Below are 21,005 nucleotides of genomic sequence, written 5' to 3'. Positions count from 1 at the left end.
CAGATGCCCAGAGTAGTACACTTACCAGAGAAATTAAACCTGACCCCAATACTGGGGTGAGAGAGGGAAGTCTGGTATGTCTATTCTGATTAGAGACCCACAGAAGATGCCCAGGTGGTCTCAGACTGGGGGTCTATTCTGGCTACTAGCAGAAGCAGAAGACAAACTCTGAAGGAAGGCTTCCCAATCCCCAATTTAGGTCTACAGGATTGCCATCAATTATTAACTAATAAGTAAAACACTAAAGATGGTCAAACACACAAGAAGGCATGCCACCATGACTAAGAGCAGAAATAATAACTTTTAGAAAAAACATTTAAAACTCCCTAAGACATGAGGGGCACCAGGGTGAGAAAGTCAGTTAAGCATCTGACTTGGTTTCAGCTCAGGTTGTGATCTCAGGGTGGTGAGATTGAGCCCCATGTCAGCTCTGCACTCAGCATGGAATCCGTTTAGGTTTCTCTCTGCCTCTGCCTTTTCCCTCCTCTTTCTCTCTCTTATTTTTAAAGATTTATTTATTTGAAAGAATCTTCCAAAGATACCAGATATTAAACTTGTTAAGATACAGAATAGAGAACTGTTATGCATCAAATATTTAAATAAATAAAGGTCATTATCACAAAGATCAACAAGGGATTGTTTGAGATTAACTGATGAATTTAATATTAAATATTCAATTAACAAGTTAAACATCAAATTACCCAGAAAAAGACAAAGTTATTAACCAGTGAACTAGAAGACATAGCAAAAGAAATTACCTAGAATGGAGCACTGCAAGGAGAAAAAAAATACAGAAAAAAAATTAAGAAATTATATAACAGAATGAAAAAGCATATGTTCACTTGGAGTCCCAGGATGAGAAAGCAAAAAGAATGAATTAGTGGAAATATTTTGGTAGGAAATAGCTGTACATCTCCTAGAAATGATATGAAACTATGAATCAAAGATTCAGGAAACATAAGCTACCTAAGCAGGATAAATAAAAAGAAATGTAAGCCTATGCACACTCTAGATAAAATGCAGAACACCAAAGACAAAAAACTTAAAAAGCAGCTGGGGTAGAGAGCAATGGACCTACTACAAAGAAAAAAAAAGTAAGAGAAGCAGACTTCTGAACACCAATAATTGAATCCAGAGGAAAAATAACTGTCAGTCAAAAATTCTGAATCTAGTATAAACTCTCTTTAAAGAATGATGCTGGGCAACTCTCTCAGGTCCCCTCCCTCCTTGGAAGCTTTGTACTATCATTTTGCTATCATTCAATAAACCTTGCATTGATGCCCAGGAAGAAAGAAAAAAAAAAAAAAAGAATGATGCTAAAATAAATACATTTACAACTAAGTAAAAATTGAGAGAGTTCCCAAAGACCTCAACTAAAGGAACTTCTAATGGAAATACTTCAAGAAGAAAGAAGACAAGTCCAGGACTTTCAAAAATGCAAGGATATAGTAAACATCTTTGAAAAATCCAGACAAATATCACTGATATTAAAAACAAAACAAAACAAAAAAACAATACCAGAGTATCTGGACGGCTTGGTTGTTTAAGTGTCCGACTCTTTGTTTTGGCTCAGGTCATGATCTCAGGGTTGAGAGACCAAGCCCTGCGTAGGGCTCTCACCGAGCCTGGAGCCTGCTTAAGATTTTCTCTCACCTTTCCCCTCAACCCCTCCCCCACCTCTCTTCCCCCTCTCAAAAAAAAAAAAAAAAAAGAAAAGAAAAAAACCAAAAACAATACCAATAATCTAATTTGAGTAATGTTTTTGAAAAGGAAGGAATTGGGTGTCTGAAGGTGTCTGCCTTCAGCTCAGGTCATGATCCCGAGCTTCTGGGATCAAGTCCCACATCGGGCTTCCTGCTCAGTGGAGAGTCTGCTTCTCCCTATGCTTCTCCCTCTGCCTCTCCCTCTCTTCCTCTCTCTCAAATAAATAAAAAATCTTTAAAAAAAAATTAAAGGAAGGAATTAACAAGTAGAAGAGAACTAAATACAGATTAAATTGTGATGATGAAACTAAATAAGTCATCTCCATGTCAAGTGCCATTTCACAGTCTCATACACACAGAGATACTCATGTGGGCTGGCTACTGAGAATGTCACAAAAGGTTTTTTCACTGTAAGAACAGTTTCTGCTTCTGGTGCAATAAAGACAGTTACAGTTGACATTATAAAAATTTGACACTGACTTCTTGACTACATTTCACTACTTATTCCTGATTGCTATTAGTCCACATACGGCTTTTTCTTTTGTCTTTTTTTAAAATAGTTTATTTTTCTTTTAAAGAATTATTTTATTTTAATCCAAATTTGTTAACATATAGTGTATTATTAGTTTCAGGGGCAGAATTTAGTGACTCATCAGTTGCATATAATACCCAGGTCTCATCACAAGTGCCCTCCTTAATGTTCATCACACAATTACCCCAACCCCCATCCACCTCCTTTCCAGCAACCCTCAGTTTGTTTCTTATAGTTGAGAGTCTCCTATGGTTTGCCTCCTTCTGTTTTTATCTTATTTTATTTTTCCTTCCCTTCCTCTATGTTCATCTTCTGTGTTTCTTAAATTCTATGCAAGAGTGAAATCATCTTGTATTTGTCTTTCTCTGACTGACTTACTTTGCTTAGCATAATACCCTCTAGTTCTATCCACATCATTGCAAATGGCAAGAATTCATTCTTTTTGATGGCTGAGTAATATTCCATTGCAGATATACCACATCTCTTTTATCTATTCACCTGTCAATGGACATCTAGACTCTTTCCATAGTTTGGTTATTGTGGACATTGCTGCTGTAAACATAAGGGTGTATGTGCCCTTCTGAATCACTATTGTTTGCATCCATGCAACTGCTGGGTCATAGGGCAGTTCTATTTTTTTTTTTTAAAGATTTTATTTATTTATTTGAGAGAGAGACAGTGAGAGAGAGCATGAGCAAGGAGGTCAGAGGGAGAAACAGACTCCCCATGGAGCCGGGAGCCCAATGTGGGACTCGATCCCAGGACTCTGGGATCACGACCCGAGCTGAAGGCAGTCGTCCAAACAACTGAGCCACCCAGGTGTCCCGGGCAGTTCTATTTTAAACTTTTTGAGGAACCTCCATACTGTTTTCCTGAGTGACTACACCAGCTTGCATTCCCACCAGCAGTGCAAGAGGGTTCCAGAGAGGGCTTTTTCAGTAGCCAGACCACAGAACAGCACGTCATATCTATGCAGAGAATGATTTTACAAAGTGACTTCCACGACTGAATGTATATGCTGTTAATTTTTTTAATTATTAAGTTTAACAATATAGTATGTACCTTGACTAAAGACAGACCAAGCCCCTCAGAATTGATCATGGAAAATTCTTTCCAAGACACATCTCACAAAGCACAACTAGCCAACTTTCTATCAACGGTGTTAACAGGTATGAGCCCAAAGTCTCATTTTACACCTATAAATTTAACTTCCATCCCAACTAAATCTTCATAAAATCATAAGCAGCACCAAAAGCTAATTGGTTCATAATTCACTGCCCCTCCATTCCCATTTAGCTTCATCTTATCTTCTATGAAAATGGAAATGACAAGGACAGTAAGATCAAAAAGAAATTTGAGTACTAAAGAGTACTGCAAGAGTACTAAAAATTAACCATTTAATTCAGAAATCTGTATCTCTCCCCATATAAATATTGGTACTGTTTAGAATCCTAAGGAAGAAAAAATCATGTCAATTATTCAACATCCACTTTATCAGCTTCTGATTAGTTTGGTGCTTTCCATTTCTAGCCCTTATTTCCCCACCTCCACTTAAGACAATTTTCACAACAGGTACTCCTAGCTCCACAGGTCCACACTAAAGAAGGGGCCAAGAGTCTTGTCACATTATTTAGAAAGCCTATTAACTTCTGACCTACAGATGTCTCTTCTTTTAGTCTCAGTGTGATTTTTTTAAATGCCTTCATCTTTTCCACCAAATACAAGATGAAAATTAATGTTTAGTGTCTATGTCTCACTGTTATGGGCAAAATTAGCCAAGATGTTGTAAATACAAAAACATAAATCACTAGTAATACAATTTTCTATTTCTCATCCAAAATTAAGAATCATGATGCTTTGTTATAGCAACAGAAGGAAAATATTAAGCACTTAGGAAAGAAACCCCGTCCTATGCAAGAAATACGCACCTTACAAATCCCAAGCTTTATCTTGTTCCTGTTGGCATCCATCTCTTCCCAGACATCCTTCTCCTGGGGACGTGGGTGTCCCAAAGATCCCGGCAATTTATCTGGTGACACACCAACAGGGATGCCATTCTCCCCATCACTAAGCTGTTCATCTGGAAACACCTCATCTGTATTTTCCCGAAGCAAGTCTCCTGGGATGGGAGTGGCATTGGCAATTCTAAAAATGTGGGGTGAAAGAAAGGTAGAACTTTAAAATACCAGAATCAAAGATTACTATGAGACCATCCTACATTTTGTTTCTGAATTTAAATGAACAAGTTTATACATAATTAGAAGAGTAAAACAAAATAAAAACAAAACCTCAGAAACTTAGGCCATGCCAGTTCTACAAAATAAAACTATTTTTTTTTTTAGGGGCGAGGGGCAGAGGAAGAGGGAGAGAGAGAATCTTAAGCAGGCTCCACACCCAGTGTGAAGCCCAACGCAGGTCTCGGTCTCATGACCCTGAGATCATGAACTGAGCTGAAGTCAAGAGTCAGATGCTTAACTGCCAGCCATCCAGGTGCCCCCAAACGTCTATTTTTGATGAGGAAAATTTGCAGGATGATCTAAAAATACAAATTTTAATACAACAACTCACTGATTTAAGAATCACTTTAAAAGTAAGAAATATTTGGTCTAGGGGTGGTGGTTGGCTCAGCAGTTTAAGGCCTCTGCCTTCCACTCAGGTCATGATCTAAAAGTCCTGGGATAGGGCACCACGTGAGGCTCTCTGCTTAGCAGGGAGCCTGCTTCCCTTCCTCTCTCTCTGCCTGCCTCTCTGTCTACTTGTGATCTCTGTCAAATAAATAAATAAAATCTTTAAAAATAAATAAATAATTAATTAAAAAAAGAAAAAAATATTTGGTCTATTTTCTAGTAAGTCTTGTCAATTTTAATATTTCCTACTCTTTACCCATTTTTTGCTGAGAGTAACAAAAACTATAAACAGAAAAATGTCAAGTGTCATTATGACATAAGCAGGTATGAAATCAGTTATAGATTTTTAATAGTGTAAAATGTACATTTGCTTCTTCATTTACAGACTTTTTACAAGTATCTACTCTATGCAAGGATCTAGGGACATAAAGAGGAGAAAGGAAATTCTTGCCCTCTGGGTGAAACTAGAAATACTGTAATTATACAGAACAATTATACAGAACTGCATGAACTGACCAGCAGCAAAATAAAAAAATATTAATTAACATTTGTCAATATATTTCCTTCAAAGTAATTCCGTGTCCTATTTATATGACTGGTTGTCTCTCCCTCAGAGTTCTGGCTTGTGAGGAGCTTTTTCCAGTTCTGTTATCACTTTTTAAGTGATCAGGTCCCTGTCAGCTTGCATGTTCTGCAACTCTACTTTGTACACTAGTTTGTTTTGCTTTTCAATACTGCTGACTGAACACAGTATTTACCACACAGTGAAATCTTTACTAAGTGATCTGGAATGTGTAAAAGTAGAGAAGAACCGGTTGTCAGTAGACTCTACTGACACACACAATTCTTCTGAGTGGGAAGGAAGGCATCTTCTCAGTCTACACCTGGCCCACGTGTCATCCGTATGTCATATTGTGAGAACAAAGATCAGTCATTCTTCAGGGACTTGGCCTGCCTGAGCTATGACCTTCGTTACCATCTCTCCCTATTGGGTTAACAGTAGACGATGAATCGCATCTCGATACGTTGTAGGTATAATTTAGAAAAGCACTGATAAGAGCTCCCAGGGAAAAAACCTTACAGCCCTGTAAAACAGTTCTTGTAGTTCTGAAACTGGGAACACACTGAAAAGGGAATTCGGGGGGGGGGGAGGAAAAAAGAAAAGAAAAGGTAGTTTGGCCTAAAATAGTTCCTATGAAAGGGTTTATTCTAAAAGTAACTAAAGTTCAAAGATTAATAAAGTTCATGAAGTTCATAAATAATACTCTCACATATACTTTTTCACTCACTCGACTCCTGAATGTAGGATAATTTTTCTGGGAAGGAATTTCTTTCTTTCCATAGCTCAAACTCCAGATTTGGATCAGAGTTACAGGAGAAGGGAGAAAATAGTAATTATGTAAGGAGTAAAAATGGGCAAATAAATGCAGAAGAGGAACATGAGTCATGTGGAAGAGAGCCCGTGTGGGGAAGTGGTAAGAGCCAGTAAGGAGCTCCAAAGATTTTTCAGATAGAAGTTTAATATCCTTTACTGATTGACACATACAAAGGACACCAACATAGATGTGCTACACGGTAATCCAAATGTTTATTGAAAGAATTCCCTCTGTTCATGAGGAAAGGGAGTGGCAAAAGAATCAATATCTGAATTCAGTAAGTTCAGTCTACTAGCCCCACATTTTTTCCCATTTTCATCAGTATTCTTCCAAATCCTTTTTTCCCTATGCCTAAACTACTCTTCTGCTTCTTTCCAACTACCCCAGTTCCTTGGCATCTCCTTCTCTCCTGAGGAAACAAAGCACACCTTGACCTATGAACTGCTTCTATTTTTACTCTATCCTGGTTTCCCTCTTCTCTCTGATACCAAACACTTCAAGGGGCTCCCACAGCTTCCCTGCATGGGCTCTCTTCCACATGACTCAGGTTCCTCTCTGCATTTATTTGCCCACTTTTACTTCTTACATAATTACTATTTTCTTCCTTCTCCTATAACTCTGATCCAAATCTGGAGTTTGAGATATGAAAAGAAATTCCTTCCCAGAAAAATTATATTACATTTAGGAGTCGAATGAGTGCATATGTATACATGAGAGTGGTCTGTGTTGGGTCTGTGTTGGGTGGTTGCAGGTAAGGTATAAATTACAGAAGCAGATTAAGGAAGAAAAGTAAGAACATGTATAGAAGAATCAGAGAGACATCAAAAGAATGGACATTCTTTTCACACTCTCTTCCCCATCCTCTAAGGCAAGGCTCTCCAACTAGGGCTGTGGGCCACATCTGACCTGCTCACCTATTCTTGTCAATCAAGTGGTATGGCAAGAGTCCTGCTCCTTCATTTACACACTGTCTGTGGCTGTCTTAGCACTAGAAAGGCAGTGGTAGTAAGGACAGAGACTGCACAGCCCACAGATATTTAGGTCTGCTATAGAATCAGTATTTTAATTCAGAGGTCAGCAAATTCACCCACTTCTTAAATGCTAGGCCTGTAGGCCTTATACTTTTCAGGTAGATTCACAGGAAGACTCTAAAACTTGTGGGCAAAATTATGATGAAAAACAAGTTTATTCGAATTGTCTCAAAGTATCTTCCCACAAAATACTTCTTACAAAGTAAAGATAGTAACTTCACAGCAGAGAAACCTAGCTAATATCACTCTAGACCGATTAACAACATTAATATGATCAGTAATAGGACATACTGACAATATGTAGCTCCTTATTTAATACCAAGAATCTCCCTCTTTAAATGTTTAACTTTAAATGTTTAAAAAAAAAGAGAGTACTTTGATAGGCTTCTAAGTTTCCAGAAGGATGGGCTTTTGACATTTTTGTTCTTGTTGGAAATTTCTAGTTCTACTGTAGTGTGATCAGATAGTATAAAACTTGTGCTTTATGGGTCTACTTATATGCTTTCCTGATGACCTAATAACTGATCAATTTTTATTAATGTTCCAGAGGCACTTGAGCAGAAGGCACAAGCTCTATTATCAGGGTGTAGAGTTAAAGATTAAGATCCTATTCTTTGTCTATTTCTTATTCTTTGTTCACTTGATCTGTCTTGTACTGAGTTACATATTAGGATCTCCAATTACTCGTGTGTTTCTAGCTATGCCTCCCTGGATCCACTGTAGTTTTTGCTTCCTAAAGGTGACTTACGGGATTCTCTGGACTAAATATTAATAAACACCGTATTAATGGGGCACCTGGGTGGCTTAGTCAGTTAAGCGTCTGCCTTCGGCTCGGGTCATGATCCCAGGGTCCTGGGATCAAGTCCCACATTGGGCTCCCTGCTCAGCAGGAAGCCGGCTTCTTCCTCTCCCACTCCTCCTGCTTGTGTTACCTCTCTCACTGTGTCTCTGTTAAATAAGTAAGTAAAAATCTTTAAAAAAAAAAAATGCTCTTGGTCCCACTTTCTTATTTCACCTTGCCACTGAGTTTCTCAGGTTTCAATGGTATTGTCCTTTAGGGACTCGAACAAGTGCTATCCCTTGTCTGCATTCCATTTGCACTACTTTCTCTCTAGTCCTTTTAAATGTTTTTTTGTGTGTGGGGGGGGGGGAGAAGGGGCAGAAGGTGAGAGAGAACCTTCTTTTTTTTTTTTAAGGTTTTATTTATTTATTTATTTGACAGAGAGAGAGAGAGAGATCACAAGCAGGCAAAAAGGCAGACAGAGAGAGAGGGGAAAGCAGGCTCCCCGCTGAGCAGAGAGCCCTATGCGGGGCTCGATCCCAGGACCCTGAGATCATGACCTGAGCTGAAGGCAGAGGCTTACCCTCTGAGCCACCCAGGTGCCCTGGTGAGAGAGAATCTTAAGCAGACTTCACACTAAGTGTGGAGGTGGACACACGGCTCAATCTCACCACCCAGAAATCATGACCTGAGTTGAAATCAAGAGTTAGACACTTAAAGGACTGGGCCACCCTGGCACCCCTTTAGTCCTTCTACATGATTTACTTTAATTCTCTTAGGGCTTTTTTCCCCCTTCTGCCTTTATTCAATGCCCTTTATTAAATTTTCATTTGCGGGGGCGCCTGGGTAGCTCAGTGGGTTAAAGCCTCTGCCTTCGGCTCAGGTCATGATCTCAGGGTCCTGGGATCGAGCCCCGCATCGGGCTCTCTGCTCCGCGGGGAGCCTGCTTCCTCCTCTCCCTCTGCCTGCCTCTCTGCCTGCTTGTGATCTCTGCCTGTCAAATAAATAAATAAAATCTTTAAAAAAATTTTTTTTTCATTTGCGTCTACTCTCCTTTGTGCAACTTTATAATTTTTTCACTTCTAAGACATCTTTTTCTTCCATTTCTTTCCTGACCTCAATCAACTCTCATTTCTTCCTCTCTCTTCTCCTTTTCCTTTTTCTCCCATCCCCTTCTACCTTGTGGTCTATTTCTGTTCTTAGTTTTTAACTTTCTGATTCAAGGTAGTTGTCCTTATCTTTGAATGCACAAGTATATTTGCTTCCATTTGGGGTTTATTTTATAGTTTTCTTCTTCTTCATGGCTACTTCTCTGAGGGGAAATTTCCTTAGCATGAATTATATTTTCTCTTCTGATTTTTTTCAGTAACACTGTATGGATCTTTGAAATCTTTCACTTCAAATCTGTTCACTTTTGTGGTATTAGAGTATTTCATGAGATTCGTAGTTTAATTAGTGCCCTCTTCTGTCAATGTGGCCAAGTCCAAACAATTTAGGGAATTTTTATGGTCAGAGAGACATAGTATCCTCTGATTTCATAGTTCTCCCTTTTGTAGGCTGTTAAATTTTACTTCCCCTTTGCCCTTCTGTGATTATTGATGTACTGCCTTCAACTTGAAATTCATCTTTTTTGCCAGTACTATGAAAGTAGATCTGAGCCCTTTAGATATTTTCCTTTGCCAGCTAACCCTGGAGCTCTGTCAGTAGAGGGCACTGGAGAGACACTGCAGGAGGAGAGTGCTCTGCTGTGGGTTCCAGTGTGCCGCTTGGGTAGTGTATCCAGTGCGTGTGGTTCTCCCTGACACAAGGATCCTGCCACATCCCAGCATCTTCAGCACCTGTCTCTTGCAGCACAAAGACCGCAGCAACCAACAGCTTCCCTGAGCAATTCCCACTATCTAGAAGAAAGTAAATCGCCTTCTCTGCCACCCCAGAGAATAGATTTCCATTAAGTTCCAGAGGGCAGATTTTCAGCAAATTCTACCAGGCATCAGAGTGACTTCCCCGCCATCTAGTAAGCAACAGACATATGCTCTCCAACAAGGTCAGGACTCAGCCCTGGGGCTGGTGGGGTTCTGTCTTGGGATGCTTCATCTCAGCCCCTAAAGTGGGAGCTTTACTTGATATTTGCTATTCCTGTATTCTCTACTTCCTATTAGTCTATCCCACATTACTCCAGTTCTGTATTATAGCTACTAATTCCTTGTATCATCTTCCCCTGTTCAAATTACTATGCAGTTTCTCTCTCCTGATTGGATCCAAAACATAAATGTTTTTTCCTTCACTGCTCAACTGATAAAAGGCATTTTCTCCTTCCTTTTTTGTCTTTTTTCTTCTTTCTTTCTTCCATAAGCTGTATGTTTTGAATCATACTGAACACTTTCTAGTAATTACATTTGTAGGATGGGATTAGTTTTTCTGGTGTTGGCTTAAAATCAACCTTAAGTCCTATTTCAAATTCTCTTCCTCTGCACGGTTTTATTGATCTGCCTTTATAAAGCCTTGGGGAAGAGTTGAGTGAGGCAGGAGCGCAAGAGAGTTGGTGGTTTTGGTTTCTCTTTTTACTTATTTTGGAGTTTAGGCTAAGTATCCTTTATCTTCGAATTATGTTGAGGATGTGGTTTTTGCATAGTTTTACTTCTTCTTTCTCATTATTGTTTTATTTTAGGAGGAAACATTGGGAGATGGAAACTTAAACTGTCTTCACTGACTTCAGTTACCCTGAACTCCTTATCATCTGGATTTCTACAAGTTTGAGACTCACCTACTTCTAACAACAATCAAAGGAGAAGGAGAACAAAGGTATGAAAACAAGAATCAAAATTTTAGAAAGGCTCTAGCTCTGTTACTAGTATTTACTTAGTGTTGGATGATTCACTCGGCTAGTGTTATTCACTCGGCTCATGTGTTTGTTTGTTTTTTAAAAGATTTTATTTATTTATTTTAACGAGTACTTTAAACAAATCTCTGTGATGATTCTAATCTAGCTAGTCAGGGCCCCTCACTTAATAACTCTTAGACTAGCTAATCAAGGATATCATACTTAGTTAAACAAGTCCATGTAAGCTTTTCTGATTCAATAAGCTCTAGTGATCCCAATTTTCAATATAAAATCAAACAATGGATTAGTGATAAACTTCCCCAATTATAAGATGATTTTTCCCTAATTACCTTTTTTTCTTTGTTACCCAAACATTTTAAAGCAACCAGAGCAGGGAAAAACGGATGGGGGGGTGGAGAACGATTCCCCCCAATCTATTTAATAACAAACAAAAGCAACTGTATTTAATGCATGAAGAGAAGAAAACAAACACAAGATAATGGAAATACACCATAATCTGTTCCTAATATACTTTGTAAACTAAATCACTTTCATAGAGAAACAAGCTACATTTTTTGTTCATATTAAACTTAAACACAGTACAGTTAGGTGCAACTGTGGCTCATTCTTTCCAGGTCCCATATATTCTTTAGAAGTAAATGCAAACTGGGATGCCTGGGTAGCTCAGTTGGTTAAGCACCTGACTCTTAATTTTCAGCTCAGGTCATGCTCTCAGGGTCATGGGAATAGAGCCCTGCTATGGGCTCAGTGGGCAGTCCACTTGGGATTCTGTCTATCTCTATCTGTCTACCCCTCCCCTGGCTCTCTCTCTCTCTCAAGTAAATAAATCTTAAAAAAAAAAAAAAAAAAAGTAAATGCAAACAATTCCTTCTCATTTTGAAAAGCCACTGTAAATCTGACATCAAGAAATCATACAAGCTTGAAGCTCCCATTTCAAAGTATGATCTATAAATACTTTCTTTTTTTTATTTTATTTTTTTTTTTTTTTAAAGATTTTATTTATTTATTTGACAGAGAGAAATCACAAGTAGATGGAGAGGCAGGCAGAGAGAGAGAGAGGGGAAGCAGGCTCCCTGCTGAGCAGAGAGCCCGATGCGGGACTCGATCCCAGGACCCTGAGATCATGACCTGAGCCGAAGGCAGCGGCTTAACCCACTGAGCCACCCAGGCGCCCCTATAAATACTTTCTAAGAAAAGTAAATGTGACAAAGACATATATAAAAGCAATGTTAATGCAAGGAAATTCATAGGCTCTCTCCTCTGTCTCAGCATTTTGTCATCTGAAGGATCTGGAGGAAATAACAGACGTCTCTATGAACACAGTGCACCTAAGAAATCTACTGCTAAATAATCTGCATGGGACATACCCAATGGCTGCGGGGGTCAGGCGGGTGTGCAGCTGAGGGGTGGTAGAAGTAGTGGTGGTGGTCAGGGAGCCATCTGTTCCAGTCTTCTCCCAGTCAAAAGGATCACTCTCAATTACTCCAAAGGTCTTGATGCTGTTGTCAAACACGGATGTCAGAAGCTATACCATAAAGAAAAAAACTAGAGTAAGGTAATAATCAGCATTGTCATTTTATTCTTTAAGAGAAAGCTGCCATGTTCACAAAGTAGTTTTGTAGGGGATTAAAAAAAAAAAACCCAGATGGTACAAATAGGGGAATTTGAAAAAGGACTATATGTGGATGATGATATTGAATTAATACTGATTTTTCTCAGCTGAGGTATTGGTTTGTAGTTATATAGGAGAATATCTCTGTTTTTATAAGATATACAATGAAGCATCTTATCTAAAACCTACTTTCAGATGGTGTGGCAAAAGGAAGTTTGTGTTGGGGGCGCCTGGGTGGCTCAGTGGGTTAAAGCCTCTGCCTTTGGCTCAGGTCATGATCTCAGGGTCCTGGGATCAAGCCCCGCATCGGGCTCTCTGCTCCTCAGAGAGCCTGCTTCTTTCTCTCTCTCTGCCTGCCTCTCTGCCTACTTGTAGTCCCTGTCTGTCAAATAAATAAATAAAATCTTTAAAAAAAAAAAGGAAGTTTGTGGTGTATGTGAAAGATATGTATTCAGTTTTAACCATTTAATAATTTTTTTTGTCAAAAAGGAGTTATTTTTATATGGTTCATCTTAAATAAGTGAGCAATGTTAACAGCTGTTATATCTAGATTAAGGAGTCTATAGAAGTTCATTGGGCTTTTTTACAGTTCTGAGGGGACTGAAAAATTCTTCAGCTGTATGTAGTATGGGTGTATGTACATATTATCACAAAGAACTCTGCCACTTTATTTGGTTTATATTAAATATTTCATTTTTTTGTCCTTTTTTAAAAATATTTTTTTAAAGTAATCTCTCCACCTAATATGGGGCTTGAACTCACAACCCCAAAATCAAGAGTTGCATGCTCTAAGACTGAGCCAGCCAGGTGCCCCTCATTTTCTTGCCTTCAAATTCCAAAATTCATATTGCATGGAACACTGGGTGTTATACACAAACAATGAATCAAGGAACACTATTATCAAAAACTAATGATGTACTGTATGGTGACTAACATAACATAACAAAAAAATAAAATTAATTCCAAACTCTGATGTGATGTAGATAATGATCTCACAAAAACTGCCCTCTACTGTTACTGATTTTTAATTTTATGATTATAGCTTCATTCTCTCCTCATCATTTCTCTTACCCTGTTAGTATCCAAGAATAAATAATAATTTAGATTTCTGTCCTGAGCCATTGGGTAATAAATGGTAGTGTCATTTACTGAAATGGAAAGCAGAGAGTTTGAGGACTAGGACACTGAGAGTTTTTAGGGAGTTTAGGGAGGAAAAGGGTATACTACAAACTTGAGAGTCATCAGCATATAGACATGAATAGGTATTATTTAAAGCAATAGGACCAGATATCACCTAAGGAGAGTAGGTAGCAAAGAGGTCCAAGGGCAAAGGTCTAAGGCACTCCAACATTTAGTTAGAAAGAAGACTCACTAAAGCAAAGCAAGGAGAAGTGGCTAGTGAGACAGAAAAACCAAGTGTGTGCAGTTTCAGAGGCTTACCGAAGAGAACATCTGAACAAGATGGCCAAATGCTATCAATTGTAAATTGTAAAAGTTATTTCTGATTATTTAGTTGGTTTCTCTCTTTTACCCAGACTGGAAGCTCCTAGAGGCTGGCACTCGTCTGATCTTGTTCATCTTAATATCTAACACAGTAGCTTATATATGAATGCAGTATTTTGATTTATAAGAAATAAGTTTGGTCAACTGCATAACCAAAATATATTTTTTATATATATTTGGTATTTGTCCACAGTTGCTGGGTCACAGGTCCCCAAACGCTTAAAATTTCCTGAGAGTAAAGAACAATAGGAGTATCTTTTATTATATTTGATCTGTAGTCCCAAGTTCCTGAAACCATGTCAGAGCCATAAAGGTAAAATGGTTCTCTTTTTATTCGTAACAAGCCCCTTTCCACCACCACTGAGTTTTTGTTAATAAGGTGACTTTTGGAAAGCACCTATGGATAGGAGCTGGTTACCAGAGGAACTAACCCTGTGATTAGAGAGTTGGAACTTTCCTATCCCATGGCATCCATTAAAGAGGAGAGGGGCTAGAAGATGTATCAATCACCAATGGTGAATGATTTAATCAATTGTGCCTACATAAAGAAGCCGCCACAAAACCCAAAAGGATGGGGTTTAGAGAGCTCCTGGTTGGTGAACATAATGGAGGTGCTGAGAGTGATGCCCTTGGAGAGGACTTGGAAACTCAAAACCCTTTCCTCATACCTTGCCCTATGCATCTTCTCCATCTGGCTGTTTTGAAATTATACCTTTGTAATGAACCAGTAATCTGGTGAGAAAACTGGTTTCCCAAGTCCTGAGAGCTCTTCTAGGAAGTTAATCAAACCCAAGGAAGGGGTTGTAGGAACCTCTGAATTATAGTCATAGGTCAGTCAGAAGTACAGGTGAAAACCAGGACTTGGGATCGAAATCTGAAGCGGAGGGTGGTCTTCTGGGATTGAGTCCTTAACCTGTGGAATTTGATGCCATTTATCTCTGGGTGGATAGTGTCAAAGTGAGTTGAATTGCAGGAAACCCAGCTGGTGCCCAGAGAATTGCCTGGTGATAATGGCAGGGAACCTATGTAAGAATTATAAGTGCAGAACCTTTAGTGACTCTAAAAACATTTTGAGAACAAACACTTGCGAGAATATCTATTGCAAGATTCCCGGAAAAAAAAAATAAATGGAGAAAAGGAAACTAAAAAGATCAAAGGAATTGGAAAAGGCATGGTTACAAGACCTGGGAATTTCTGTTCTGGTCATATTTTTGTTGACTTAAGTTACCTATATTATAGCATAGATTTCCCTAAATTGTCAAAGTTAGAGGGCTATAGAAAACACACAAGAAAGGAGGATGGATTAAGACCCAGCATATGGGGATAAAAGTCGCAGATCTTGAAGTCCTCTCTCCTGACTCTGGAAATGGAGGTTCTTGCAGAGTGGGCTGCATGCCTCCTGAAAGACGAGTCCCTACCCAGGAGGCAGCACCTGCCTTGCTGTGTGAGCACTTAGACTGCTGCCACTAAATGCACTGCCCAGACTGGACTGCCAAGGGAATGATCCTAAGCACTTTGTATGCCAGATTTCCTTTTACTATGAATTATTTTCTTACATTTACCATAGTATTAGCGTATGTCTTAGAAATTGTAGCATAAGCCGCTGGGCCTCAGATAAAAAAAGTTTGTTACTAAGATGGTGGTAAAGGAGACCAGCAGCAGAAGGCAGAAATATGGAAGACACAGAACAAAAGAAACAGAGAGACACTCCCTGGCCCTCTAATTTATGGGAGGTTTCCCCTTGTTTCTAGCTCAAACTCTGATTGTTTTGTTTCCCTAACAGCCCAGCTATGCCTTCTGAGAAATTTAACTCCAATGTCATCAGAGTCAGGGGAATCCTAAAACGGCTAAGTCCCCTGAAGCAAGAGGCAAGCCTGCTGCATTCTGATGTAACCTCTGTTTAAAGTCCCATTCCTAAATCTAGAAAGAGATTAACAGGATTAATAAGAAGCTTGGTCAGCTGTGGATTTCCTCTCTATTGTATCCTCTGATTTCAGCAATGTTGTGGCACACTGTATGAACTGGCTGCTCGACACATTTTAGTTTCAGGCTCCCACCACTGTGGATATTTATGGGTTTTATTAGTCTTCTCAACTTGCTAAACAACGCTTAACATAACTGGGACACTCTAATAAAGATACTTTTATGTTCTTATGTCAGGATCACATGATTCTACTAATTGCTGACAAAGATTTCAAATAACTCTTCATATAACTTTTTAGTTCTTTCACTGCATTTTTATGAACCAGTCATGTTAGTATTTATTTCACAGTGGCTGCTGTATTTGTGGCCACCTCTCCAAAGAAGTCAAGATGGTGAAAAACGACCAGAGCTTCGGCTTTTTTGAATGAGCCAGAAATTGGGTTCAGGCACCACTTCCAGCAGCACGAGTTTTCCCAGGCAACGGGTCTAAACTAAATCTCCATAAAATGGGAATAATAACACTACCCCACTACTACTGTGACACTGCTGGGTATCCTTACTGTGACAAAAATGTGCAAAGGCAACCAAGGGTTCTTCTTTATCCCATCTGATGCTATCTTAGTTTCCTATTAACTAGTAACTGTGTCACCTACCAGTGTAGTCTACGGGTGGAATTCAAGGTTAAGATCTTCCTACACACTCTTCAGAGACATGTTCCTTTCTCAAAACACTTTAAAAAGGATTGTTTAAATCATAAGGTCGCCACAACAGGACTGAATGTTTCTAATCACTACCTACATTTCTGAAACTGTTGGTCTAGCTTTTTCTTTTTTTTTTTACTTTTAACCTAAAATAAAGATTCATAGAAAATTACAAAAATAGTACAGAGAGGGCGCCTGGGTGGCTCAGTGGGTTAAGCCATTGCCTTCGGCTCAGGTCATGATCTCAGGGTCCTGGGATCGAGTCCCACGTCAGGCTCTCTGCTCAGCAGGGAGCCTGCTTCCCTCTCTCTCTCTCTCTCTCTCTGCCTGCCTCTCTGCCTACTTGTGATCTCTCTCTGTCAAATAAATAAATAAAATCTTAAAAAAAAATAGTACAGAGAAGTCCTCTTCACCCGGTGTGCTCCAATAGTAACACCTTAAACAGCTAGACTACAGTATCAAAACCAGGAACGTGACATGGGTACAATCCACAGAGCTTATCAAATTTCACCAGTTTTACATGCCCTCATGTGCGTATGTGTGTGTCTCTGTGTGGATGTGTATAAATCCATAGAATTTTATTGACCTGAGGAGATTCGTGGCCCAGCATCTTTTTTTCTCTTACAGTTGCCATACTGTTTCAGAATCTAATAATAAAAACGTTTTCGTAATAAGATTTCTGTTTCAATCTCAGCTATAATTCTGATAGCTTCACCTAGTTTAGTTTAACAGATAGAAAACAGTATTTATGCACTGACAAATTGATTTTTCTTAGATTTCCTTAGTAGGAGACTGTTAGGCAAACTAGGATTCAGTTCAATTTTCCTAACATTTGTTGAAAATTTAGGTGCCAGGCACAGTGCAAGGACAGTGTGGGATAAAAAAAAGAAGACATGGTTGTACTTCCAGGACTTAAAAGCCAGCTGGGAAGACACCCTTGTACATAAATATGAAGTACTGATAAACTTGGATATCATTTCCCAAAACACCATAACACTTTCCAAAAGCAAGTGTCATCCATTATTCTAATTGAGACATGAATAAAAGATTTCTAGTAAAGAGCAAAACAGCTCCTCTCTCTACATCTGCTGTCAGAGCAAGCAATAGCAGGCTACTGGATGAGGTATTAGCCATGTGCAACTTATTTTTTTTTAAGGTTTTATTTATATATTTGACAGAGAGAGAGAGGGAGAGCACAAGCATGGGGAGCAGCAAGCAGAGGGAGAAGCAAACTCCCCGCTGAGCAGGGAGCCCGATGCAGGAATCGATCCCAGGACCCTAGGAGCATAACCTGAGCCAAAAGCAGACACCTAACTGATTCAGTCACCCAGGCACCCCTCACAATAGTCTTCTTTAGATTATAGACATAACTAAGTGGTGAATGTGAAAAAAAAATTTCTATTTGCTCAACTCTTCTACTCCTGTGCAAACTTGATCAACAAAAAAATTTTTGCACCTAAGGTGGGAAAGTTGGAACATTTTCCAGCTCTTCCTGAATCTAGTATTATAGCTCTAATTTCATTATTTTAAGGAATATGAGCTCTGTGCATTTCAGAAATACCTATGAAATGTAAATATAAGAACACGCTCCAAAACACCTTGTATTTTCTCCATTTGTAAGTCTCTAGTTATTAACACAAATTGCCACATAGGAAAGAAGGTGATAAGCTCACCCACTTAAGGTCTCTAAGGACCCAAGACTATATGCTGTCTCTCTGCTTTATATCCTGTTTATATTTACACAAAAGCAGCCATTTCGCACAGAAATAGTTAATATATATGAATAAGTTCACTGTGCTTTGATGGTCTTTTGACTGGGCAAACTGACAATGTTATAGAATGTAAAACTTTCTTTAATAGTAAAGTCTATGTGTTGTACTTTGCAGGTAAAAATGATAAACTAATACATCATTTTTACAGGCACAGCTCAGAGATACTACAGGCTGGGTTCCAGACCACCACAATAAGGCAAATATTGCAATAGTGAGTCAAATGACTTTTTTGGTGTCCCAGTGCATATAAAAATTATGTTTACACTATACCGAACAATAGTATTAAGTGTACAATAGTATTATGTCTAAGAAAACAATATACATGCCTTAATTGAAAATACTTTATTGCTAAAAGATCCTAACCATCGCCTCAGCTTTCATTAATTAAGCCATCAACGCTGATGGCTGCTGACGACCCAGGGTGGTTGCTGGTAAACAAAGGGGGTGGCTGTGACAATTTCTTAAAATAAGGCAATAACAACTCTGCCACAGTGATTGACTATTCCTTTCACAAGTGATTTCTCTGTTCCACATGATGCTGTTTGACAGCATTTTACCTACAGAACTTCTTTCAAAACTGGAGTCAACCCTCTCAAACTCTGCCACAGCTTTATCAGCTAAGTTTATGGAATAGTCTAAGTCATTTGTAGTCATTTCAATAATCTTCAGAGCATCTTCCCCAGGAGTGGATTCCATCTTAAGAAGCTATTTTCTCTGCTCAGCCATAGAAGCAACTGGTCATCCATTACAGTTTTATCATGAGCTGGCAGCAACTCAGTCACATCTTCAGGCTCTACTTCTTATTCTAGTTCTCCTGCTATTCCCACCACATCTCCAGTTAGTTTCTCCACTGAAGTCTTAAAGCCCTCAAAGTCATCCAAGAGGTTGAGAAGTTCTTCCAGACTCCTCTGTTAGTGATAATATTTTGACTTCTTCCCAAGAATCACTAATGTTCTTAATGACATCTAGAATGGTAAATCCTTTCCAGAAAGTTTTCAATTTAGTTTGCCCAGAGCTATCAGAGGAATCACCATCTACAGCACCAACTGCCTTACAAAATTTCTTATTTCTTAAACAGTGAGACTTGAAAGTTGAAATGACATCTTAACCCATGGCTGCAGAATGGAGGTAGTGGTGAGCAGGCATGAAAACAACATTAATCTCATTGTACATCTCCAAAGAGCTCTTGGGTGACCAGGTGCATGGTCAGTGTGCAGTGATGTTTTGAAAGCAATCTTTTTTTTCTTCTGATCAGTAGATCCTAACAGTGGGCTTAAAATATTCAGTAAACCATGTTGTAAACAGATGTGCTGTCATCTGGGTATTGTTGTCCCGTTTAGAGAGCACAGGCAGAGTAGATTTAGCATAATTTTTAAGGGCCCTAAGATTTTCAGAGTGGTAAATGATCACTGGTTTCAGCTTCAAGTCACCGGCCACAGTAACTTCTAACCAGAGAGTCACTCCGTCCCTTGAAGCTTTGAAGCCAGGCATTGACTTCTCCTATCTAGCTATGAAAATCCTAGATGACTCTTCTTCCAATAGAAGGCTGTTTTGTCTACACTGAAAATCTGTTGTTTAGTGTAGTAGCCACCTTCAGAAGCTAGATCTTCTGGATAACTTGCTGCCTCACCTTGTACTTATGAAGGCTTTTCCTTAAACTTCATGAACCAACCTCTGCTAGCTTCAAACTTTTCTTTGGAAACTTCCTAATCTCTCTCAGCCTTTGCAGAATTCAAGAGTCAGGACCTTGTTCTGGATTAGGCTTTGGCTTCAGGGAATGCTATGGCTGGTCTGATTTTCTATTAAGACCACTAAAAGGGGTGCCGGGGTGGCTCAGTGGGTTAAGCCTCTGCCTTTGGCTCAGGTCCTGATCTCAGGGTCCTTGGATCAAGCCCTGCATCGGGCTCTCTGCTCAGTGGGGAGCCTGCTTCCTCCTCTCTCTCTCTCTCTCTGCCTGCCTCTCTGCCTACTTGTGAGCTCTCTCTGTCAAATAAATAAAATCTTTAAAAAAAATTTAAAAAGACCACTAAAACTTTCTCCATATCAACAATAAGGCTGTTTTGCTTTCTAATCGCTCATATGTTCACTAGAGTAGCATTTCTAATTTCCTTCAAGAACTTAACCATTTGCATTCACAACTTGACTAACTGTTTGGCAGAAGAGGCCTAGCTATCAGCCTGTCTTGGCTTCTGGCATGCCTTCCTCACTAAGTTTAATCATTTCTAGAAAGCTTTTGATTTAATGTGATAGACATGAAACTCTTATTTTCACTTGAACACTTAGAGGTCACTGTAGGATTATTAACTGACCTAATTTCAAGACTATTGTGTTTCAAGGGATGAGGCTGAAGGAGAGGGAGATATGGGAAATGGCTGGTTAGTGGAGCAGTGAGAACGCACACAACATTTATAGATTAAGTTTTCCATTACATGGGTAGGGTTCATGGCACCCCAAGACAATTATAGTAGCAAACATCAAAGATCACTGATTAGAGATCACTATACAAATATAACAATAACAAAAAAGTTTGAGATACTTCAAAAACTATCAAAATGTGACACAGAAACATGAAATAAGTAAATGCTGTGGAAAAAATGGTGCT

At 39.0% G+C, this 21,005-nt stretch overlaps 1 protein-coding gene across 5 annotated transcripts in view; it reads right to left on the bottom strand.

Moving 5' to 3' along the window:
• Positions 1–21,005, bottom strand: part of TTBK2 (tau tubulin kinase 2) — a 162,862-nt gene that overhangs the window by 27,396 nt on the left and 114,461 nt on the right. For all 5 annotated transcript variants that reach the window (XM_044231585.1, XM_044231586.1, XM_044231584.1 and 2 more), the window contains 2 exons: positions 12,260–12,417; positions 4,164–4,380 (listed from right to left, as the gene is read on the bottom strand). In XM_044231585.1, coding sequence (XP_044087520.1) covers positions 4,164–4,380; positions 12,260–12,417 — 375 coding nt within the window. The remainder of the gene's footprint in view (positions 1–4,163; positions 4,381–12,259; positions 12,418–21,005) is intronic.

This window comes from Neovison vison, chromosome 13, assembly GCF_020171115.1.
Source record: "Neovison vison isolate M4711 chromosome 13, ASM_NN_V1, whole genome shotgun sequence".
Classification (NCBI taxonomy): Eukaryota; Metazoa; Chordata; class Mammalia; order Carnivora; family Mustelidae; genus Neogale; species Neogale vison.
The sequence above is the reverse complement of the archived record's forward strand: the minus strand, read 5'-3'. Positions and strand labels throughout refer to the sequence as shown.